Source organism: Denticeps clupeoides, chromosome 18, assembly GCF_900700375.1.
Source record: "Denticeps clupeoides chromosome 18, fDenClu1.1, whole genome shotgun sequence".
Classification (NCBI taxonomy): Eukaryota; Metazoa; Chordata; class Actinopteri; order Clupeiformes; family Denticipitidae; genus Denticeps; species Denticeps clupeoides.
The window spans coordinates 19,557,091-19,582,478 of NC_041724.1; the positions used below are offsets into that span (position 1 = coordinate 19,557,091).

Genomic DNA, 25,388 nt, shown 5'->3' on the forward strand with positions numbered 1-25,388 from the left:
AGCACAAGTGCAGGGTTCTCCCACATGTGGACCTCCCAGGCGGGGATGCAACTGCGTTTTTACTGCGGCTGGTACGAATAGTTTTGATGTGATACATGCCAACCCCCGGACCTAAACTAAATAATTCCAGCTGAATTATTTCTTCCTGATCATATAACACATTTTGCAGTGGCCCAATAATAACAATCCGCTCATTTTTAACTTCAATCTTCATTTCTGCTCAGCATCTACCGGTTGTTTGGCCACATGGTGAAAGAAGGTTCATTTGTTCATTTACAGGTTATTTCTGGGCAGTAAATCAAACAAATTTTTTTTTCTCGTTCCACTGGAAATCACAATTCTATTCAAAAAATGAATTAATTTCCTTATTCAATAAACTGTTGACAAACTACATTTCAAATTTAAATTTAAGGGGTGCCTCAACTAGTATGATGTGTACAAAAGTTTATTCCTAATTCTTATGCATGTAATCTCTCAGGGAGCTATGTTTTACCACCAGAGGACGCTATCACTAGAGGTTGTTAACTCGCTGTATTTTACTGCACAATCTCTGTATAAAACAGGTTAGTATAGTGCACCACTATTACCAAATACACCAATGCACGGTCCTCTATGTGCTCACCAGAGGGAGCCTGACTCCCTCATTCCAGCAGATTCTTCACCACATCAGGATCTTGCTATTTACCTGGACAACTCACAGCTCTCTCCTTCTACAACAGCCCTCAACCTTGGAGTAACAATAGACAACCAACTCTCCTTCTCTACTCACACCAGCAACCTTCCCCACTCATGTAGATTCCTTCTCTACAATATCAGACAAATCCGCCCTTATCTGACAACCCAGGCCACCCAGATACTGGTTCAGTCCTCAGTAATCTCACGACTGGACTACTGTAACTACCTTCTAGCTGGTCTACCACTATGTACCATCCGACCTCTACAACTAATACAAAATGCAGCAGCACGACTGATCTTTAACCTTCCCAAATTCTCCCACACCGCCCCTCTGCTACGTTCCTCCACCGGCTCCCAGTAGCTGCACGCATCAGGTTCAAAATACTGATGCTGGCCTACAAAGCCAAACATGGAGTAGCACCATCCTACCTCACAGCCCTTATTACACCTCGCACTGCACCTCGTTTACTCCGAGCCTCCAGTACTGCTCGCCTGGTCCCTCCATCTCTGAAGGTAAAAGGAAGACGCTCATCTAGACTCTTCTCCGTCTTGGCCCCTCGGAGGTGGAATTTCCAGCTCAGTCACTGAGCACCTTCACACGGCAGCTCAGCACCTTCCTCTTTAGAGAAGATTTAGATTAAATTGTAATTTTCTTGTTGTCGAACTTGTGTACAGAATCTACAACAGAGTGAATAAAAAGATTGTATTCATAGTTGGGGGTCCTAGTGAACCAGAACTCATCACTTCATCCAAGGTAACATGGAAGCACGTTATAAGTCACTCTGGATAAGGGCGTCTGCAAAATGCCATAAATTTAAATGTAAATGACTGCCATTAGGTACCAAGATGAGATCCTCAGACCCCTTGTGAGACCATATTGCTAGACATTGCTAGACCTCTTTAATTTTGACTGTGACTCTAAATCCAGACCTCCATGGGTTGATAAATTTGATTTCCATCGATAATTTATGTGTGATTTTGTTGTCAGCATATTTATTAAGTTAATTTCAAAGACTTTTATTGGCAATTACAACAAGATTATGCAGAGTCAATATTTGCAGTGTTGGCCCTTTTTTCTCAAGACCTAATGAAGGACTCTCACCACCCCTCACATGCCCAGTTCTCCCTCCTACCGTCTGGCAGGAGGTTCCGCAGCATCAGAACTGTAACTGCCAGACTCGGCAAGAGCTTCTTCCCATGAGCAGTCCGAGCTCTCAATGCACCAACATCACCAGAACATAATAAACCTCCAGCCATAAGAACCTCCTAACATCCTGTTCGTCTCTGCTCTTTTTGCACATTCCCGCACATTTTGCACGTTTGTCTTGTCTTGTGTGTCCTGTTTGAAATATCCAACATATCCACTTCCAAGTGTCCTACATGATTTTGTCCTGTTTGTCCCAGTTTGGTGTACAGAAAGTTCCAGTAGACTTTTAGTCTAGTCTGCCGTTATCCAGAGCGACTTACAATCAGTAGTTACAGCGACAGTCCCCCCCTGGAGACACTCAGGGTTAAGTGTCTTGCTCAGGGACACGATGGTAGTAAGTGGGATTTGAACCCGGGTCTTCTGGTTCATAGGCGAGTGTGTTACCCACTAGGCTACTACCACCCTCGTTAATAGACAAAAATAAAAAATAATCCCGGATTCCTGTTTAACACTATAGCCAAACTAACCAGGAATAAGACAGAAACGGATACTACCACTCAATATCATCATAGTAGTCATCCATAACAATTCCCAGTAATCCTCTGGGATCATTGTAGGGTCATGTGTCTTGTTCAGGGACACAATAGTAGTAAGTGGTATTTGAATCTGAGTCCTGGTTCATAGGTGAGTCTGTTACCCACTAGGCTACTACCACCCTTTAGACTACTACCACCCCCAATACTATATCTGAAGTCTCTTTCTGAAATTCAGCCGTGGTACAGAATTACAGCCACTTTGAGACGAGATTTCCCAGGACGCGCAAAATGTATTAAAAATAAAAAACTGAGAATGTACACATGTACATAAGTATTCTTAGCCTTTGCCATGAAGTTCAGAATTGTACATCTTGTTTCCCCTGATCATCCTTGAGATGTTTCTGTAGCTTAAGTGGAGCTGGAAAAAGAAGTGTACATGACATGATTTGGAAAGGCACACACCTTCTATATAAGGGCCTTAGTGAGGGAGGTGACCAAGAACCCAATGGTCCCTCTGTCAGAGCTACAGAAGTCCTCTGTGTACACCCATCTCTGCAGCCTTACACCAATCAGGCCTGTATGGTAGAGTGGCCAGACGGAAAATTTGCCAAATGGCATCTAAAGGACTCTCAGACCATTAGAAATTAAATATTCTGGTCTGATGAGACAAAGATTGAACTCTTTGGTATGAATGCCAACTTGAACTCAGACTCACTTCCTATTCAACCTGATAGAGCTTGAGAGGTTCTGCAAGGAATAAAACAAACTGGTGTACCAAGCTTGTGGCATCATATTCCAAAAAACTTGCTGCTGGGGAGATTCGCGGCGAGACACGGCGGGACCCGGAGACGACCCCCGCGTGCTGGTTGAGTGGCGATGCAGGGGGTCAAGTGGAGAGAGGTGCAGCTTCCTGATGTTGACCCCTGGAGAGTCCGTGAAACCCAGAAGCGGCAACAGAGGCATTCCGCCAGCGGAGAGATGGGACGCTCCAGCCGCAATGGCCAGAGTACTGCCCGTGGAAGCTGATCGCTCCTGGATCCATGATGTCAGCAGGGTGGACGGCCCTCGGGACTACCGGTGGGAGGACACGGATGACGAAAGCGAGGAGGACATGGACTGGTGGGCGTTTGGGGCCGGGATGGCTCCACCCATCGCGCACATCTGAGATCATCGCAAAGTCTGTGACGACCCGAGTGACTTCCGGAGGTACAAGGAAGACGAGGGAGACACGGACTATGACGAGATCGACCATGACGCTCCGCCCATTGCGCCCATCCAGGATCGTCACTTCCAGTGGTGTGAGGACAGTGGGGAGGAAGACTGGTGAATCGGTCGCCAGCCAGCAACTGTGCTGCCGGGACTGCCTCGAAGGGAATCCACCTCTCCAGCTCCAGTCGCGGACTCACCTTCCCCCCGCCCGGACGGCAGTGCAGCACCAGCGTCCCCGTCTGCTGTAGAGGACATACACCACCCTCCACGCCACAAGCCCACCACCATTTGGAAGATACCAATGGTCCCAGGACCCTTCAGCGGAGCAGCAGGTACATGCCAGTCCTTTATAACATCCTGTGGCATGTACTTTGCTGCTCTTCCCTCACGTATCTGAATTGGTCAACATGGGGCTGTGGCAGCAGGGAGAGACGGACAGAATTGGTTTTCTGGACTTCTCGGAGGTACTGAGGGTGGAATTCAATCAGCCAAAGCCTGAGCCAGCAATCGAACTCTGCCCCACCACCACACTCAGCACCAGCCAGGATCCGGTGCAAGAAAACTCGGCACTGGTGGGTGGTGAGAGGGTGTGCACCTCCCGTGATCCTGGCTGAGCCCCTTGAGGAGGTCCCGGAAAGCCCAGTGAGGGAACCAAATGACCTTCTCTTCCTTCTGTCTCTCTCTGTGGGACGAGCCCCAAAGTACCCCCAAGTCCAGCTGGGGGGGTGCTCCCACAAAGAACTTTTTGGTAGGGTGCAGTTCTGGTTGGGGGCTCCTCCTGAGGGGAGGGTGGGTAGGGAAGCAATGGAGCTGGATCCTCTGGTAGCCGGTAAAAAGGGCGGGCCAGGCATGGGCCTGTGTCTGCCTCCAGAGGGGCGGAGTGCCATAGAGCCCAGTGGAAGGCATGAGGACCCAGCTGGGACAGGCAGGAAGAGGGGCTGCATGTACCCAGAATGCACCAGACAGGGGTGTCATAAAGGGTTACCAGAGGGTCCAAGACCGCCTCCCTTGACGCAGGAAGCATCAAAGGGGATGTGCAGAGACAGGGCCCACACGTACCCGGAAGGGTCTGCCCTGTTTTCTGTGTGCAGGTTGGAGGGACCGGGGGCGCCATGCGGGACCACGTCGGGGAGCCAAACTCAGGGACCAGATCCGCCAGTGGGAGGACACAGCAGGGCAGGAGCCGCCTGCCCCGCCTCCTCCACTGATGGGACTGCTGGGGCTCCGAGGACATAGCCCTTGGAGGGGGGGCTCTGTCAGGATTGCCGTCAGCTGGAAACATCTCCTGGGGCCAATCCAGACAGCTTTTAAAGTGAAGTGATGTGATACACAGCAGCACAGCACACGGTGCACACAGTGAAATTTGTCCTCTGCATTTAACCCATCACCCTGAGTGAGCAGTGGGCAGCCATGACAGGTGCCCGGGGAGCAGTGTGTGGGGACAGTGCTTTGCTCAGTGGCACCTCAGTGGCTCCTTGGAAGATCGGGATTTGAATAAGGCTGTAACATAACAAATGAGGTGTTATGAGGTGGCTTGGCATATGATATTTGAACTGTGATCTAAGCTGCAGTACTAGTGCAAGTGCCTCAACACCCCTTTCCTTTTTATGCATTTTGTTTAATCACGTATCACTCCAATTTATTTACTTAATTAATTTTCATTTAATTTTACTGTGAGTTGCACCTATTTTTCTATGCGTAGTGGGTTAACACAAACACAAACTCTATAGTGTTTATAACTATTCAGTAACTATTCAATTGTGAAATTGATTTTTCATACCCAGGAAGGTAAAAGAGATCCTTCACTGAAGCATGTGATTTAAAAAAAAAAATTTTTATGACACACATGGAGGCAATGGTGGAAAAAATGAAGGAAGAGAAACTGTGTTCGGTTTCTGTCAACCGAAATCACTATTCCTTATTAAAAACATGAATTATATATGTTAAACAAGGGATGGTCATCCATCACTGTTCTAAAGCATTTATCCAATAGACAATGGTCTTATTAAGTATTTCATCACGTTGGTATGGACTGTAGGAATTACCCAGCCGCTGGGGATTCATGTGACAGTGTTTTTCTTGGTGCTGGTCCCAAGCCTGGGTAAATGGGGACGGCCATCCGCCGTAAAACTTTAGCAAAACCAATTATGTGGACAACCATCCACTGTGGCAACCCTTATCAGAAATTCTTTTTTTGTGTGGAATAAAATTTATTTTGCCAAATGGCACCTAAAGGACTCTCAGACCATGAGAATCAAAGCACAGCACACGGTGCACACAACAAAATGTATCTTCTGCTTTTAACCATCACCCTTGGTGAGCAGTAGGCAGCCATGACAGGCGGCCGGGGAGCAATGTGTGGGGACGGTACCTTCATCAAGGGGACCTGAGTGGTAACTTGCTGGTTCCGGACTTGAACTCGCAGCCTTCTGATTACGGGTCCGTGTCCTTACCCACTAGGCCAACACTGCCTCGAATTTACTACAATGTCAGGGGTGTGGTCACCTGTGTCAGATACTGTATATTTAGGTTGATTGTAAATCAACATCAACCAAGCTAGCTTATAAGCATAAATGTAGCTGAAGGTGTACTTCTCAGAAGCGTATATGATGTCGACTTCTAAAGTACCATCATGTAGAGTTTGAGTTCTTAACAATCTACAGTTGGTAAACTGATCATTTTAATATTGTTGAAAGATGATTGGCATGTTTTAAATATAGTGAACCACCTGGAATCCCCAGTTTAAACCTGCCTGACCTGAAACCTGGACTTATGAACATAAGACCTGCACACTGGCCAAGTGAATGGATCTCACAGGTACACTGAGGCACTTTACCATGTTTTCTGCACTAGTACAGAAGTCTCATCAGAACCCACTGAAGGAAGCTGTAGCTGTGATGACATAAACATGAATTTTCCTTCATTAAAATGACTCCTAGACTAGACTAGTCTTTTAATACCTTGGGTTGCTTAATCATGGTCCTTGGTGCTCAGCTCAGGCAGACAAGTAAATTTCACACATCAACCAGCTTGATGCAAAAAAAAAGCTAAATAAACAACGTGTGGTGTCTGATTTGAAATTTCCAGCTGATTTCTGTCATATGGGTTTAATGAAAGTGGAATGTATTTCCCGAAATACAGCTGCTTTAGCCTCCATTAATAAGTGCTTTTTTAACCTTGTCAGCCCTCGGCAGCTTTAATTAAAAGTTGCCTGGACAAGCAACTCAAATGTCATTTAAGATCTGGGAGTGTAACAGGGAAACTTATTACATGGAATGTGAATGTCCCTAACCAGCCCATGAAGCTTCCCTCCCGCCAACTGTTAATGACATAAAATAATCTGCCTTTCACACATGAAGTGACACAGCTGAGCAGAGTTTCCCTTTTATTAATATTTTATTAAATATCTGGACTGAAGTGAGCCCCGTCGGCCATTTATTCCCATTACTAAATAAAAGAGCACATTCATTTTGTGTTTAAGTGAAGTGATTGTCACATGTGATACACAGCAGCACAGCACACAGTGCACACAGTGAAGTTTGTCCTCTGCATTTAACCCATCACCCTGAGTGAGCAGTGGGCAGCCATGACAGGCGCCCGGGGAGCAGTGTGTGGGGACGGTGCTTTGCTCAGTGGCACCTTGGCAGATTTGAACCGGCAACCTTCTGATTACGGGGCCGCTTCCTTAACTGCTAGGCCACCACTGCCCCTAGTTAAAGCTTACAGAACCTGGTATTCCCAGACAGACTCCCAAGTCTTCTTAGCTGCCGAGATCAGGCGAGATCAGGGTTTCTTCGGCTGGTATGGCCGTAAGCTTGGATTATGGCATTTATCAGATAGATTATATAGAGATAGATAAAATATTCCTAATATTCAAAATGAAGAGTGCTGCTTTTTTCAGACATGGATTGCTTGACCAATGTGCAGAGTTATTTTCTACTTTAATTGCACCAGCAGTCCCATGTGGACATATTGCTGACTTCATCGCCAGCGTATTTCCCCCGCTCTGTTTGACCCCAAGAGTCTCTCTTCATCAACTCCAATTTGCTGGCAAATGCTAGCACACTAATTATATTTTGTGTGCTGACATCTCACAGTAATGTGTGAGGTTTCATTATGTGGCTGAGACACAGGTCACGTCCATTACTTGACTTCATTTCAAAGAAGCTGTCTAAAATGCAGTGATGAACACACTATAGCAAACGCTGGATGGACAGGGCTTTTCTCGAAAATATTGACCTGCTAGGACACCACAATCATGGTGTACACCCACAACAGTGTGAGGGGTATTTCTGAGACATGCTGAATTTTGGTTGAAGTCACATGTGTAGGTTTTTTTTAGATGGTGATGGGTGTAGATACCAAAGCATTTTAACACTTCAAGCTGGCGAAACTATATTATGTCATGAAACCTATGATCACAATTTCCCAATGAATGCAAACAGATGCCTGGTGGAGTTTCAAAGTGGCCAAAGAACCTCACTGATTGACCACAAATTGTAAGTGACTGGGTATACAACAGTCCAAATTCTCGTCTCTTTGAAGATATTTCTCAGCGTTGGGAAGGGTCTGAATAATGAAATATCATTTTGTGTGCTGGGCCTTTCTTTTTAAAATTGAAGCATACTGGCAGTATCGTTCTGGTGATGAAATTTATTGCAAACCCTTTTGGGCATGTAAGCTACATTGCAAATGCAGCTACATAAAATGATGAAAAATATATGTTTGTTTTTTTTGTAAAATATGACTGGACTGAATGAATCAATTTCACACTTTGGAGATTCCTATGTTCTTTTCAGACTCACCCTAAAAAACTCTTTGGTGGAACCTGAATCCAGGGTCCCATAGGCAATCTCTGTTTGTTTGGCCAGATCCTCAGCGCTCTCAATGGGTGAGACCATCCTCTCCACTGTGAGAAATGCTGCCAGGTTGGCTGTGTAGGATGAGATTATAATTAGGGTGAAAAACCACCAGACTCCTCCAACTATTCGTCCAGACAATGACCTGTGAAAGTGAGCAAGAGAGGAAATATGAGAGAAAAAGAGAAAGGGAAAGCATGTTAACATCTGCCCACACAATCAAGAGATGCATTATTAAATTCAAGCTGAAATTGTAGTGTGTGTTCATGTCTACGCTTTATTAAATCTATTTGAAGTCCCTAGGATACTGGACCCTGGGCACAGATAAAGTAGCTGACTTTTAAAATTCACGTTTTTGAAAACAGAAAGTCTGTAGTGGTTTTGGAGCAACTCAACCCTTTAACAAGACCAATTAAGACCCATTAAGACCCATTAAAGCCCTGTGTGTGTGTGTGTGTGTGTGTGTGTGTGTCTGTGTGCGTGACAAACATGAAATTTTCTTTTTTTTTAGGTCTAAGCTGCTCATATCAAACAACAGTAAGCTTTGCAGTATCTATATTTTTAACACCCATTAATGAATCTGGGCCCTAATTTGGGTATTTTGCAATAAGTCTAAGGTATCTAGGTGTTAAAGATTTTTAGTGTGTTGTCATTATGAGGTAAACATTAAAAAGCTGTTCATTTAGGGGTAAATGAGTCTCTATGTACAGGTCATAGCTTCAGTGAACAAGAGTGCTTTACTGTTCCTCATAAAATCAGCAAATGACATCGCAGTAAACATGGTTGCAAAATGTTATTGGCTACTAGAATATAAATAGTGAGTCTTAAATGATAAAAAGCATACGGTTTGACCATGTAATTGTTTTAACGGCTCAGGCATATAAGAATTATCTACAATGATAAAACCTTCAGATGTTTACACTGGGTGAAGTGCTTCCTCTGTACATGCGAACTATTAAAATGGGGTTTGGGGTAAAACAGCGGGAGGAATATTGTTTCTGACAGGTAACAGCATTAATGAACCCTCTTTTTTGGGAACATGGAAATTGCTTAGCAAGTGGAAAAAGGAGTGCGACCCAGTGCTCATAAGCAGAATCAATGACAGAACAATGAAAAATGCTGCACAGCTATTTTAATAAGCCATGGGAACAGAGTCAGAGAAACGGAAATATGCAGTGGTGGGAGGCTTAATAAAAGGCCCACCAACCTGGGCGAGATATCACAGCCTTGCTGCATGAACGCCCCCAGGGAGAACCAGAGGCTGTTGAAGATCCCAAAGTCATTGGGAGGGTCAGGGGGCGTCTGGGGGTCTTTGGCTTCATCGGTCTCATCCAGGTGCCACTCGTAGGGACTGAAGCGGCTCACCAGAAAGAGCACTACGCTCACACCAATGTAGGCAAACACAATACACATCCAGATTTCATAGGCCAGTGGATCGAGGAAGGAGAACACTCCAGGTTTGGACTTTTGGGGCTTCTTTATCATGATGGAGATTCCCAAGCTCATGAAGGGCTTGGAAAAGTCAATAACTTCCTCCCGCACCAGAGTGATAGTGAGAGGTGCAACAGCAATATCTGCTCTCTGAAAAGAGGAACAGCCGCAGCATTAGAAACCCAACATTTATTGAAACATATATTTTCTCAACTTCATAGAAATAAATTACAAAAAAACAACAATAATTCCTGTATTTAATGTTCTATTAATCTGAAATTTTTGGAGTAAAAAAAAATTTTTTTGGAGTTACATAGACTAATTGTGAAAACCATTAAAGTGGCTCATAGATGCTGAACAAATGTAGTAGCAGAATTCTGTTGATCAATCATAAAGCATTAATCATAAAGCATTAATCGCTCCTGCACCCTCCTTTAATAGAGTCCTTTAATACAGCAACGTACCAAATCCAGTCCTTGAGTAAAATGTATAATGTCTGTATGTTGGTTGGTAGTAGCCTAGTGGATAACACACTCGCCAATGAACCAGAAGACCCAGGTTCAAATCCCACTTACTACCATTGTGTCCCTGAGCAAGACACTTAACCCTGAGTTGCTCCAGGGGGACTGTCCCCTGTAACTACTGATTGTAAGTCGCTCTGGATAAGGGCGTCTGATAAATGCCGTAAATGTAAATGTATGTCCATGAAGGCAGAAAGTAGGAAAAGGTTGATATTTTGTGTCATTTTTCACTGCGTTGTCCACTTAAAATCAACTTTAATGTCGGGTAGAGCAAAAAACATGAATGATTTTGAAACATCAACAAAAATTTCTACTACTGCCGACAATGACAAATCAATAGAGAATAGAGTGCATCTTCTGGCTAAAATGAAACGATTGCAGTGATTGCAGATGGTGGTGATTAGCTCCATCTTTACTATTTTTCCATTTTACGGACAATTCCTCCCATCAGCACGATCAAAGCAGGCAATCTCTCCCACTGATGGTGAGAAAATGGAACATGTGATGCAACCTAACCCTCATGCATTTTGTATACAGAAATGAAAAATGGTGGTCTGTGGGAATCTGCAGTGACTTCAGGGGGGCTCTGCTCTTCCTGAGCACACAATTGTGTCCTACACTCTTAGGACGTGGATCTCTGGGCCTGGACTGGCGAGGGATGAATCAAGTAATAAAATGGAAATGCATCGGAGTTCCAATAATGCTGTGAGTGTCGGGATGACAGTAAACCGACGGCATAATCCACATTTCCCCACTGATACTTTACACACAGTGGGAAGAATAAAAAAAAAAAAATAAAATATATATATATACACACACACACACACACACACACAATTAACTGTTCATTCAAATTCAGAGACCACTATGAGGAGATAAAACCGGTTTTGTGTGTCAGCAAATCTTGATCACAATTATACAGCTTTAATGCTCATTCCTTGTATGCTTATGTGTACGTGAGATACGTGTAAAAGATCCTTATGGATTGTCACCACCACTGGATAATACTCACCCCATAGACGAGTTCACCCACCATCCCGTTCCACGTCTTGGTCTCCGGGTCCCTGGCACCATACTTTCCGTCCATGACGATCGACAGTCTGTACTTAATGCCCACATGCTTAGCGATCTCTGAGGCTAAGTCAACACAGTACCCCTCGTACTTGTCATTTCCTTCCAGATGCATGTGGTTTTTCTTGTACATGACGTACGGCGCTTCCTGTCAATCAAACATTGCTGGTTTAACATTGCTGGTCAGCACGGGGGTAGAAACGCCAAACTACAGATGATGACGAACTGGCAAGCAGCATGCAGAATAACAAAAAATGCATGCAGAGCATGGAGACGCACACATGGCAACACACACCCCGTGGGCATGATCAGTCAGGTGAAGAGACCTACTAGTTGCTCTGATGACTGATTACCGTATAGATCTGTTTCAAGGTTGGGTGTGGAGGGAGGAAGTGGGAGATGCAGAGAGGGCGGTGAGGGTCTGGTCATAAAGTAAACGCCAGTGACGGGGTGGGGGTGGGAGCCAACAGGAATTTCAACACCATCAAGCACGCTGCATCAATGCAACGGAAGGCAGTTTCATTCCAAAGGCAAGGAGGAGAAATAAAACCAGCAGAAAAGGGCAGGATCAGGATGGGAAGGGCAGGTCCAGTGTAAACCACGCTGCGTTCTGCCGGGAGAACCGAGCAGCTACGGCTGCCGTTGGTGCACTGCAGCAGCTTTTCCTTTTTTCCTCCAACATACATCATTACCAGAGCAAGCTGCTCGCAGTGAAAGGACACCTCCCCATTAGAAGCAGGCACAATTAGGATGCCGGTGGGAGAGCAATGGTTTGTTTGTTCTGTACTGAATGGATCTCGCTGCTGTTTTCCCGCAAGCGAACTAAAGACATTGAGCTGAAGAAGCCGCAGCTCTGTGATGCTAATATAACCGAGGGCTTAAATGATCCCATTTATTCAATCGAGGAGGACACACTTCAGCACAGAACATTCGATGGTCGATGGAAATGATATTGGTGTCATTGTCTCCGTTCTGTTTGGTTCCTCGCTGGTGTTTGCTGGTTGCTCTGCACCACGTCATTGACCATTTACTTGATGCACAGGTGCTATGTTTGCTCTGGCGTGGTCTGGATCCAGACCACTATTACCAGAGTCGTTTATTGTGATGTCACTGCTACGACAGGCCACTGAGGTATGGAAAATCCGAATGCTTTAACACCCACACGGAAACAGTTGAAACACTCTGGATCAGCGACTGTTTCAACATGTAGTGAGTGGATGGAAAGCAAGACAGAAAAAATGTGCTTCTACCCGCCCAGGACAGAATGTATCACTCTTGGCATCAACACCATGACCTTGAGAGGCAGAATTATCAAACGTTTAAAACTGCATGGAAAGTGTACCATAATAGTAGTGACCACAATTGTTCGGTTTTCCACCGAGGATGAATCGTTGCTCGGCTGCTGATCCAATATATTTACAAATCTTTCATACTCGTTCCAGTACCCGATCTGAAAATGGAAAAGACACCAACAGTGTTATTTTCAACAGTTCTTTCTGGGGAGATGGCTGAGTGGGATAAAGCAGCATGTCATATGTGGCCAACCTTTGGGAATATTTGCCATATTCAGAGGTTAGGGGGGGGGGGGGGTCGGGCTTGATACAGAATATGAACAGCGATATTTTGAGCAAGATGTTACATTGATAAAATTGAGTAAAGTATGTCACATTTAAGGGGAAGAACATCCTGCAGCAGGCCCTCATCAAGTTAGCAGTGATGATTTATAACCAAAGTCAGATGTTCATTAGTCTCCACCTGATTTACTGTAGACTAACAAAGAGCATGGTGGAGCATTTGCCATGGGATCCAAGCCTTCCAGCCTCACCAAACTGTGAAGACCAGAGATCCTAGCAGCATGTGGGGGTTTAGGGCCTACAGTGAATTTAGTTCAACTCCTCCAACAGCTGCTGTGCCATGGCTTCATCTGGCAATGTACAAAAGCATATACAGTACAGGCCAAAAGTTTGGACACCTTCTCATTCAACGTGTTTTCTTTATCTTCATGACCATTTACGTTAGATACATGTGTTCATTCATAGTTTTGATGCCTTCAGTGAGAATCTACCAACGTAAATGGTCCTGAAGATAAAGAAAACAAGTTGCATGAGAAGGTGTCCAGACTTTTGGCCTGTACTGTATGTACAGGCAATGTTGAGAGTTGTTGGTTGGTAGCGGCCTAGACACTCACCTATAAAACCAGAATATCACAAAGTCACAGGTTTAAACCCCACTTACTACCATCTGAGCAAGACAGTTAACCCTGAATGTCTCCAGTGGGACTGTCCCTCTAACTACAGATTGTAAGTCACTCTGGATAAAGGCGTTTGATAAATGCTATAAATGTTGTTCAACTGTATTCAGCACAATTGCTTTAGAATTTAGTTTATTTTACAGACAAAAAGATAACTCTTATACGAAAGCTCCGTCAAACAGCCTGGTATTACCAGCAAGTCGTCCTTATTTGTGACAAATTGAATGTCCCACAAATTTGTCAGTGGGGGACATATGAGATTAGTCTTTCAGTGCAGTGCCTCTTTTCCTCAGTACCTTACAATAAATCTTTACATTCTGCAGTTTTTTTATGTCCAGTTCAATCCACATTCACTATTAATTTGTACTTTTTTAATATTACCTGAAATATTGATGGACTTTTCTTTGGCCACAGGGATACAAAAGTGTCACATTTTTCCCTCCAGGGATACAAAAGTGTCACCAGGGGCCACTGTCGGTTCCGCTTACCTTCCGTGGCCCACCTGACTTTAATTCATACACATCAATGGTGTAGTTGGACCGCCGGCCGTAACTGTCAAACTGGATATTCCCAGTCATACCTTGTACTTGGACCTGGCAGGACAGTAAAGGAGAAGATGGAGAAAAGGGAGGAGAACAGTTTGCCAGTTGAGCCACCGTGCTTTGTTACCATTTTGAGGGCTCGTTCGATGTCGATGCCTTGGCTCCAGGGCACTGCGGGATTGGCCAGGCAGTCTCCTGCACTCCCTCGACGTGACACGTCCACTCTCTGCCTCCTCAGGTAGCGGAACGCCTCCGCGATCACCAGGATGGCATCGTAGGACAGTGCGGAGGTGTACTGTGCCAGGACACAAGAGACAGCATCTGACAGCTTTCACTCGACACGCCAGAAAGAATGCAGCATTGACCTCTGGCCCGCGTGCATCATGGTGTTTCTGCAGCCTCAGAACTTCCTCTGGAGCTGCGTGGGCATGGGGGCGGTGTAATTGCAGTGTGCTTTGCATAGAAAATCAACACCATTCACTAAAAGAGAGACCTCCCCTTCCATTCATGCTCATTTCCCAGGAAATCAGAGATATGGTTTTATTTTGTCGAAGAACAGATGCATGGGGAATGAGGGGAGGGTGAGGAAAGCTCTTTTGAAAGTGGGCCGGAGCACATTAAAACTGCAAACTTCAGTTCCATGTTCAGGTTATTCTGTCCCTGACAGCAGGTGATGTTCACAGACAAGATAGTCCTGTTATACTGAAAGACTTCTATGTTCATCTTTCTTCACAAATTAGATGCAGCATGAGGCTTTCTTTCTAACGCCACATGATCCTCATCAATATATTGAGCAAAATGGAAGAAAGTGAGAGTGAGAGAGAAGACAGTAGAAGACAGAATTTACCTTCAGTGGCGTATTCCTTGCTTCTGGGAATTCTCTTTCATCCAGACGGTCCCAGCGCTGCAGGAACTGCTGCACAATGGGGTTCTCAGGATTGATTATCTGAAAGCCACTGATGTTTGCTCCACCCTGGAAGACCTTTTCCAAGCTCACGTTGGTGAAGCCCTGGAGACCAGACACAGTGAGGGGAACAAGGATGGAAATGTGAATGCAGAATGTAGAATAGAAATGATTATAATCCAGCTTCATTACACCAGACAAAATAATACATGTAAACAGGCAGTCAAGCAAGAAGAGTATCATTTGAACAAGCCATGAAATGATCATAATGAAAATACTCACCAGATTAGCTATAATGTAATGGTAGCCTCGGGTGTTCTTCTCAAGGGTCACAACCTGAGGAAGAAAAAATCAATAACAGTTGGCATCCATGTAAAGAGAGTCTGACGTTGCAGCTTTTAGTGCAGCGTGTGGAGCACGTTAAAATGCAACAGGAGGGGCGTCCATGTCCATGTGCAGACTGAATCCAGGGGAACAACACAATGTGAATAGTGGGTAACACACTCGCCTACGAAGTCACAGGTCCAAACCCCACCTACTACTATTGTGTCCCCTAGTTACAGGTACAGTCGCTCTGGATAAGGGCATTAACTAGATGCCATAAATGTAAATGGGTCAAGTCCACCTCTGGCTTCTTGGTTCGGATGCCCTATGCACCCCAGCAATGTGTTCAGATTAATTTCAAATAAAAGAATATCACAGTTGTTGATGCATCTGTGGCTATGTGACAGAGAACAGCCCGGTTTCAATTAATCTCTCAAACCTCTCATTTCCGCCTGTCCTGAAATATGACATTGATTTCTGTCTGATCAGAGGAATGTGAAAATTGCAGCAGCCACCAGATGCTCTCATAGAATTAGGTTTAAATGGCAAGTTTACACAAATTGAATGAAGGCATCTTCCTCTGCACTTGGTTGAGATATATGAGATATATACATCTGCAGAGGAAAGTACAGCTCTGTGGGCTCCTGTGCCCGTGGTAAAAAAGGTCAGTCATTTTGGACAAAGCCAATTTATCAAAGCCCAGCCTGTTGTATAGAATCCTTCAACCAAAAGTGCCCTTGACTTTTGGCTCTTGTGTGCATCATCCTGCAGGGCACAGTCGCACGTATCCAGGAGCCTGGCATTGCTGATGCTCTGCACTCTGCCAGAGAAACTGGGCAACCTTAATGTGGGCACAGTAGGATCCTAATGATGGGACTGCAGCCTGATGTCCTGGGCCATTGAATCACTCTCACAAAAAGTCCTGTTCTGACACATCAATGCCGGTTGATTAGCATATGAAAGAGCACATGCTACTTTAATTATGAAAAATCTATCCTCTTAACCATCCTCTGTCCCAAACATAGCTGTTAAAACATTAATTATGTAAAAACTATATTTCATTATTAATGCATTAACCGCCTCTGTTTCCTAGCTTGACCCTTTCCATAAAGAAATTGCATTTAAGCACACAGGGTGGTATGTACACTGTAATTTTATTAACATTATAATTTCTTTACATTTCTCTTCCATCCATGATTAATATCAATGATCTCAACACACCAACTTTGACAGTCCTAGTTCTTATGTTTTACAAAGATTTTATCAAATAAAATATCTTTTAAGTCACTATATCTTTTAGTCTCTTCTGCCATGCTTAGTTTCAATCATTAGCATATGCGTATATTAATTAAAAACATTGAGGCAGATTATGAACGCGGGTGTTTCAAACTGGCTTTGGTTATATATGAAGCACCAGAACCACAACACATATCCATTGGGTCACCTCTGACCTGCCACTTCAGAGAAAAACAAATATTGTTATTAATTGGCATTTTGTAGGACAATAAAAAGCAGGATAAATGTACTGGTCCCAAAGAACACCAGTGTCCATGAGTGCAGGGGCACTGCTTCTACTGTGTGGCGTAGGGACACCTATAGACAGAGAGCAGGGGCTCCCTGGTTAGCAGAACACCACGCCCGGGCCACATTTCCCGCTGTGGATTGCCTGACCCTCACCTGGGCCAGGGCGTTAGTGGATTAACCAACCTCATCAATTTGTCTTTACCGCAACTTGTCATCCAGGCCTTGGGAGGGTGACCCCCTGGAATCAGGCCCTTTGCACCTCCTCATGCTGGATGGGCACGAGGAGAAATTCACCTTCTTTCTCTTAGACACAGAATTTCAACAAAGCTTCGTTAGCATGCTTGCAAACGAAATTGTCCCGAAGGTGAGCGTCACACAGATGGTTCCTGAACCAGTGCTTATAACTCTGGCAATATTAAAAACCATATCCTTAAAAACAGTAAGGCTTCATGCCTGAATGACTACGAATGTCATGAAGGTGTTTGAGAGACTCATCAAGCTCCCCATCTCCTCTTCCATCCCCAGCAAGACCCGCTGTAGTTCGCCTATCGCCCCAACAGAGGATGTCAATAGTAAACAATATTACATGATACATTTTGTCACATGACCAGCATTTATGTCTCATCTCATCTTCATTAAGTTAAAAAGGTTTGTGGACGAAGATATTTGGTCATAAATTTCATTTAATACCCATGACACACGAAACAAAAGTCTATTTCAGAATCTGAAATCAAGCAAGTACCAAGTTTTGGTACTTTGGTACTTTCAGACTTCACTTGAGAATGTGCTCATGTCCCCCAACCCAGTAACATGGATGGTGGCCTTTGTCCCTGTTTTGACTCACCAAGAAAAAGATCCATCTGCCGGTGCTCAATACATTTTTTCTTGCAAGAGCAACAGAATTTCAACAAAGCTTCCATCATGACGCTCCGAAGCCATGCTGCAGGACTGATGGACACCAACTGGGACATGTTCAGACGACATAGACGGGCGTCATACGCCTTTTTGTAAAATGGGACAAATGCACCTTCCACACCAACCACATCTCCTTCTTGGGTTTCTTTCCCAATCTTGAGCTCACCCTGTCTGCCCCCTGCAGCATTGCCCATGTACAGTGGGACCTACTAGATTACCCCCCCCCCTCAACCAGAGAGTCTCCCCAATTGTGTCTCTGCAGCTGGTCCATTACCAAAAGGCTCCATTTTATGGCCCTGCCCCACCTACCAACGGCTGCCCAATCCATATACGTAGTCCTATGGGAGATGGTTCCCCACCACGACTCCCCAGAGGACCTCCTCTCTGATCAAGGCCCCAATTCATTGTCAGGTTCAGGAGTCAGTTCTAGCAGCTTGTGGTGTGGCTACCACCCCTAATCTGATGGGGCAGTGGTGGCCTAGCGGTTAAGGAAGCGGCCCCGTAATCAGAAGGTTGCCGGTTCGAATCCCGATCCGCCAAGGTACCACTGAGGTGCCACTGAGCAAAGCACCGTCCCCACACACTGCTCCCCGGGCGCCGGTCATGGCTGCCCACTGCTCACTCAGGGTGATGGGTTAAATGCAGAGGACAAATTTCACTGTGTGCACCGTGTGCTGTGCTGCTGTGTATCACATGTGACAATCACTTCACTTTAATTTAAAAATTAATTTAATTAAAAAATTGCACCATCTGCCCATTAATCAGGAGCTAGAGCAGTCCCTGCACTATTACTACTTCTTCAACCTCACCTCCTCCTGGAGCTGTCTCCACAATCAACACTCAGGTGCACCAGCTTCACCAAACTTGTGCCCTGCTGCCACCGGTTGCCACCGGATCATTGATAGGGTCCCCATCTACAAAATGTGGCATTCAGGGCCGGAAGAATTGACTGTGAGGGATATGGTCCAGAGGAACAATCCTGGGTGCCTCGAAGTGACATCTCATCCAAGGTCTGGGTCCTCACCTCATTCATAGTTGTGTTCACTCTATGCTACTGGTGATTTCATGGACAGATTCCTTGTGCTTGAATGGTTTTGCTCTAACCTTTGACTCTCAATTGACCCTTGACGTTGTTCCGTGTTACGATGTACTCACGCTGACTACGCTCTCCGCTTTATCCCACAGCTCTGACTGATTAGTAGCAACAGTTCTGCTCCTGCTGCTGCTACTCTTGCTTCGGTTTTGTATACAGAATGAATCGTGTCTCCTTTAATGATCCCACAAAAAAGAAAAAAAGAGCATTTATGAGACGGGATTACTGTACAACAAGATGTGGTGAGCAGCTGGATTAAAAACCAAAAAATCTTCTTTGTTCCATCTCTAATCTGCCTTTTTTCAATTACTCCTTTGACACACTGATCCCTCTCCAGTGCTGGTCCCTCTGATCTCTCCACAGAAAGAGTTTTCTGTCCATGGTGACAGAAGGGAAGAAAGATGCACTTTTTTGATGCACAGTACAGTTTAAAATGCATGTAAAAAGAAACAAAACTGTATAATTGCATGAAATAATATTGTTACACATACAGATATTTACCCCATTATTCTACTAACTGCATAACCTATTATTTATTATTGGTCACCACAGGTAAATCATGTCTTGCTTCAGGTTAAGACTCCAGTCTCTCTTTCCTCTCAACAAGAAATGCAGGAGTCACTAAGTGACATGAAGAAAGCTCACTGGATTTCTCTGTTTCATATAAGCACTGGACTAATTTCAAGAGTTGCTGTGACAAAGAGGAGGATCTGAGCCCAGGTTTCTCAGCCAAGCCCATTTGGTTGCTAGTCACCATGCCAAATATGGCTGAGATAAACCCAGCTGTCTGTTACACCCTGTTACATCCCCCAACCGCTTCAACTCTACACACAATTATTCCAGACTCATCAAATGAACTTTAGTGTATATGAAATGTGTTGAATCACTTTTCTGACAAACATTGGGGGCACCAACTTTTAGTTTTTATTTTTAAAAGTAAATGTGAGGTGACTGTCACATGTGACATCACAGCACAGCAACCAGTGCACACCGTGAAATGTGTCCTTTGTATTTAACCATCAGCCTTAGTGAGCAGTGGGCAGCCATGAAAGGAGCATGGTAGGAGGGAGGGACGGTACCTTGATCAAGGGAACCTCAGTGGCACCTTAGCGGTTTTGGATTTGAACCCACAACCTTCTGATTTCGGGTCCACTTACGTCTATGTAACAACATCTCAAGAACATGCCGCCTATCACAGGAATAAAAAAAGTAATTGTATGTGAGCCATTAAATGTACATAATTTAACCTGCTTCAGCCCTAAATTTGTACAATTTCTTCCAACTCCAGAGGACAAAGATTACAAAGACAACCAGAGAGAAACTGAAATGCCAGCACTAAATAATTTTATTACAAGTATGGTTCCTCATCGTTCCTCCCACACCAAGAAACATTACTTGTTCACAGGCACTAAGCCTAAGTATTCCCAAAGGGATCGGTTCTAATTAACCAGCAAGAGGCTCTCCTTTCTGGCCTGTCTTCCTGGATTTATTGCTCTGCTGACTGAAAAGTGTGGCTCGGGATGCTGGACATGGGCCGGGTGAAATATTGCAGCCCATTTGTTATGTGACTCCACTCTTAGTTGAAACCACCTTCTGTTAACCCAGGAAGTGACCTGTGGAATCATGTCTCTTTCATCAAAGCCTACTGAAGTCAATAATAAAAAGTCACATGGAAACAAATATGCTGTCTGCCACAATTAGAAGAATCTCTTATTGCATAGTGTTTGGTATAATGGGGTATAATAATTATGCTGGAGTAGACTCTTCCCTGTAACCCCAAACTCACGTTCTGCTTGAGCTACTGCCATGACTGTCAGGGTCACAGGATGGGATGTGGGAAGGATTGGGTGTCCAGACACGATATTATTTCAGAGTTTATATTTCATACCTCTGCCCAGGTATTGCCAGGTATTTCAGCCTATAACCCAGCAGACTACTAGAAACGTGTGAAAGTGTGAAAGTGTGAGACTTCATACCATGTTAAGTGTAAGTTATTCATTGGTCATAAGCACTTGGAGATGTTAAGATGAGACTGTAAATGTCCCCTTCTGATGGAAGTGACGTGGGACGATTACAAGCTCCCACCAGTGGGCTATTTCAGTAGCTGACGGGAGCTCGCCTTTATTTCTGTCTTCCCTCCCACTCACCCTGCCCACACTGAACTAGCGAGGGCGGGTGGACACCTCTGATTTCATCTGTGACATTAGCAGTGACAATCAAGAGTTAAGTTCACTGGAACAGAGAAGGTGTTTTGGGAGCAGAAGCTGTGAACGATTCAAAAGACAGAAAATATTAAGCTTATCAGCAGCATCTAACACACATAACACAAGTAACAATGAAATCTTATTTTACTGCATTTTAACATGTAAAGGACTTACCCATGCTATGCCACCCAAAACTCATATTTTAGTCAGAATCATCCCTGAATATTTCAGTCTTGTTTTAGTCTATGAGAATAGTATTTTAGTCTCTTGTGGAAGTTACGTCATCTGTTTGACTGATGGGAGCTACAAATAGTGTCAGGATTGGCTGCAGCTGGAGACATCACCTGTGGCCAATCGATACAGGAGTTAAAAGGCGCCATGCAGCCGCCCGTCGGCAGCGGCAACATTCTTTCGTGAACTCTTTAGTGCACCTTACAACTGATCTTGGTGTAATGTTCTATTGAGTTCTGGCAATCGCCACATGCCTGCGGGTCTGTTTAAGTTCTCCCCACTGTTTCCCCTGTTTCTGCCCATTGCGCTGGTTTTGTTTCTATATTTAAGGAATCCTTGTTCCCCATTATGCCCCGTCTCTGCGCTTACTTCCTTCGTCAGCTCGCCGACGTGACAGAAACAGATCAGACAAGAGCAAATAACGTCTCGTCTTGTTTATACCAAAAAATATGAAAAGACATTTTTGTATAAAACGAATAGAAACTATTTCTATTGCCTTTCAGCATCCACCAATTTAAGATTAAGAGATGTCAGAAAAAGAAAGAGATTCATTTCAAATAAATATAACTGACACATAGTGTTTTTAGGCACACCGTGGTCAAAGTTAAATGTTGTAGAACTATTATGCAGCGTTGCACAACCAGTAAAGTGAATCGGTGCGGATGGGCAGAGGAACCCTAATATTTTACCACTGCCAGGAAATCGGAAATGTGCTAGATTACCGGCCATTCCCATTGGTCAGTGTAGAAAAGTGGCAGCTCTCCCTCATGAGCTCATTTACATAAACATTTCTTTTCCCTCCAACGACCCCCTTTGTGCTTTGCATTTTTCTAAAAGCAGCATGATCTAGAAAAAGCTTTTTTTTATCTGTCCCTTGATGCTACATTGAAAAAGGGAGTCTTGGGATACAGAGTAAACTGATTTGTGGCCACATGACTGCTGCATTTCGGGATCAGGATCAGAAAGGTTGGCCCTTCTTTTTTACCCTGAGTTTCCTCTCCTTTTCACTCTTTATGGTTGACAGAGCTGCTGGGGGCGCTGGGAATATCCCAGATACCGATTCAGCTCTTCATATCAGCAGGTTTTTGCCTTTAAGCAAGCTACAGAGAAGATCGACTGGGTTGGGATGTCATGGACCGGTTATTGTAGCCATTATACAAGTTCATCTATAGAGATCCTGTCAATATGAGTTATACTGCTGTATTTATTCATTGTCAATGATAGTAACTCTCATTTGTGGCTTTCTATGTACATTAGGAATGCCAGACTGTTTCACTGCTGAAGCATACTGACCAATCTGTTTACAAAATGCATTGTGGATCATGAATTAATGATGATATTATCGTTGCCCGTATGAAACATTTACAAGAAGCATGCTGCATATTGCTGCAAAACGTCACCATGCCACCCCTGTGAGAGCATGTAACACATTTAACATGTGCATTTATACTTTATACTATAGTAAATACCATAGACGCTTAATCAGATTGAGACATAGGAATTTGGAGGCCATTTCTACAGGATGCCCATGACCCTGTTATCAAACGAAAATATGACATTGAAATGTAAAATAAGTGGTTGGAAGAAGTTGGAACTTTGACAACACGCGTTTTTGTTTATATGACGCTCTTTTTCATTTTCACTGCTCGTTTTTACAGTTTCACTGCTGGCTTTTCAGTCGCTCCGCCCCATTTTACGTTTGTGCTCATTGGCCAGCAGGTATTTGAGTGACAGCAGCATTTCCCGGAACTAGTGATGGAAGGTTCGGCTCTTTTTTGAGAGACGACTTTTCTGGCATCTGTAGCCTCATATTTTAGCCTTACTTGGCAAATATGAATGCTTTGTGTGTTGATAAATCATATTTGCCAATTAAGGCTAAAATAGGCACTCTAAAAAAGAGCCGAACGTCCCATCACAACTCTGAACCCATGGAATGAATATGAAAAAAGCAAAATTCCAACCTCCTGTTTTACATTTCAACATAGTATTTTTGTTTGATATTTTGCTACAAATCTGAGGCCTGCGTTTTTAGAGATGCTCTGACCCTGTCTTCTACCATCTAAATTTGATCTTTACACTGCCCTCTTGCCCCTGATTTATCTGCCCTTTGAAAGGCATAATCATGAACGTTTGGGATGTTGGGACAATGACGTTTCCCCTGATGAAACTGCAGGGTGTGGCTGCCCACCCAATGCAATCAGATACTGTCTGGTTGAAATACTAATCCAGCCACTGTGGAAGTGGCAGAGTTTCTTGGTCCCAAGTAAATGGGGACAGTTGTGTGAGAAAGAGTGTAAAAGATTAGAGCCCAAATTATGTGGACAACCAGATCCGTGGCGGTCATCTGTAATAAACGCAGCCGTGCAACAGACCTGGGTGCATGTGTTCTGACAGTGAACTAGGTAGCCGTTTCCAACATCAGCACAATGTCTTATCTCAGCAGTCAGGCTTCTGGGGACACTGTGTCTCTTTCTCCGCTGTAAGACAGCAGGGAGAACGAATCACTCACGTTCATTAGGGCTTGTACAGGCAGCAGTCACCATCTCAGCTCTGCTCCTGCGGCTTTCCCCTCCTACAAGCTGGCTGCTCTAAGACACCTCATTCTACTGTCCCATGGCTGGACATAACTATTCACAAATAAACCAGAATGAAATGAAATACCTTCACATAGCTCACCTCGGCATTCAATCAAAATGAGTGTTTCATCACTCACAGGGTCAAATGGCCTCGAATTGGCTAATAATCATTAGAACAGTGATAGACATTTCCTGCAGTCTGTTCGCTTCGTACGAATCTAAAACAGTCTGCAAAAGCAGTGAATGCGAGACACCCTCCAGAATCTTCCAAAATCACAGGACAAATGGGACAAAAATCTCCCTGGATGTTCCAGTTCCAATATTTACAGCCATTTCCGGAATCCATCTGGCAGCGACGGTGAGCAGGGGAGAAGGTTCGGTTAAGCGAAATAAAGGCATTAACTGCACATTTACACCCTAATCAAGCAACTCAGTCTTTGAGCACCCAGAATAAACCGCCGCAATGTGGGAGCTGAAGAACCCGGATTTCAGGGGACCACTGCAGTGCTGCACCCCTTTCTTTTGTTATCACCGATACTACTTCCTAGCTGTCTGATTGGCCAGTGGCGGCATAGAGGGGGATAAGATTAGCCCAATTAGCTTCAGTTCAGTCAATAACATGCTGCAGTCAAGAAAAGACTGCAGTTGCCCCTAAGCCAATCATCTTCAGTTCCCAGCGCCTCTGTTCTTCTCGTGGGCTTTGGGGGGAGCAGGGGCACTGAAGACTGGCAGCATCCCATCCAGCCACATGCACGACAGAAGAATTTACCTTCATTCTACCTCATTAACACATGGTTTGTAATGCTGATTTTCTCCCTTAATATTTATCACAGCGACCTTCTCAAAAAGGAACACGCACTAAACAAATTTAACACCACAACTATCGTATTAGACACAGTAAATTATTACTAATACTAACACTGCATTAGACAGTGATTCAGGAATAAAATGAGATGAAAAGAAAAGAGACAAAAAGCACAGTGTCAGTGAGAGATGTGGAATAGGACAATGATCCACTATATGCTAATGAGCAGAATCCAATTCAGGGCCATAATTGCCTGGAGGAGCAGCAAGTCCAGAGTTTGTAGGGTGACCTTAGGAGAGGGGAATTATGGGTAAATGGCTACTCATCTTTTGCTTTTAATTGTGTGGGGATTCTTTTTTTCAAATACACATTTACATTTCTCCTTTTTGCCCTTTTCAAAAAGCATTAGCAGCAGGACCAGGCTGACTTATTGAACCGTTCTGCCTCAGTAAAAAAACGTCAAGCCAGGAGTCCTGCACCACGTCTACCACCATGAATGCCGGGGTGCAGAGTGAGACGAGTCGAACAGGCCAGCAGCATGTCTGGCTGGATTTCGACTAGCCTGCTTAA

General features: G+C 44.4%; 1 protein-coding gene across 8 annotated transcripts in view; it reads right to left on the minus strand.

The window, feature by feature from the left end:
• Window positions 1-25,388, minus strand: part of LOC114767758 (glutamate receptor 3-like) — an 80,938-nt gene that overhangs the window by 8,023 nt on the left and 47,527 nt on the right. For 7 of the 8 annotated variants that reach the window (XR_003742979.1, XR_003742978.1, XM_028959450.1 and 4 more), the window contains exons 5-12: window positions 15,429-15,482; window positions 15,090-15,251; window positions 14,370-14,537; window positions 14,189-14,293; window positions 12,792-12,899; window positions 11,391-11,597; window positions 9,634-10,007; window positions 8,373-8,571 (exon numbers count right to left, since the gene is read on the minus strand). Coding sequence is in view for 5 of the 8 variants with exons in the window: in XM_028959450.1 (XP_028815283.1) it covers window positions 8,373-8,571; window positions 9,634-10,007; window positions 11,391-11,597; window positions 12,792-12,899; window positions 14,189-14,293; window positions 14,370-14,537; window positions 15,090-15,251; window positions 15,429-15,482 (1,377 nt within the window). In the remaining 3 variants the exon portion in view is untranslated. The remainder of the gene's footprint in view (window positions 1-8,372; window positions 8,572-9,633; window positions 10,008-11,390; window positions 11,598-12,791; window positions 12,900-14,188; window positions 14,294-14,369; window positions 14,538-15,089; window positions 15,252-15,428; window positions 15,483-25,388) is intronic. The other variant, XR_003742980.1, reaches the window with a different exon arrangement.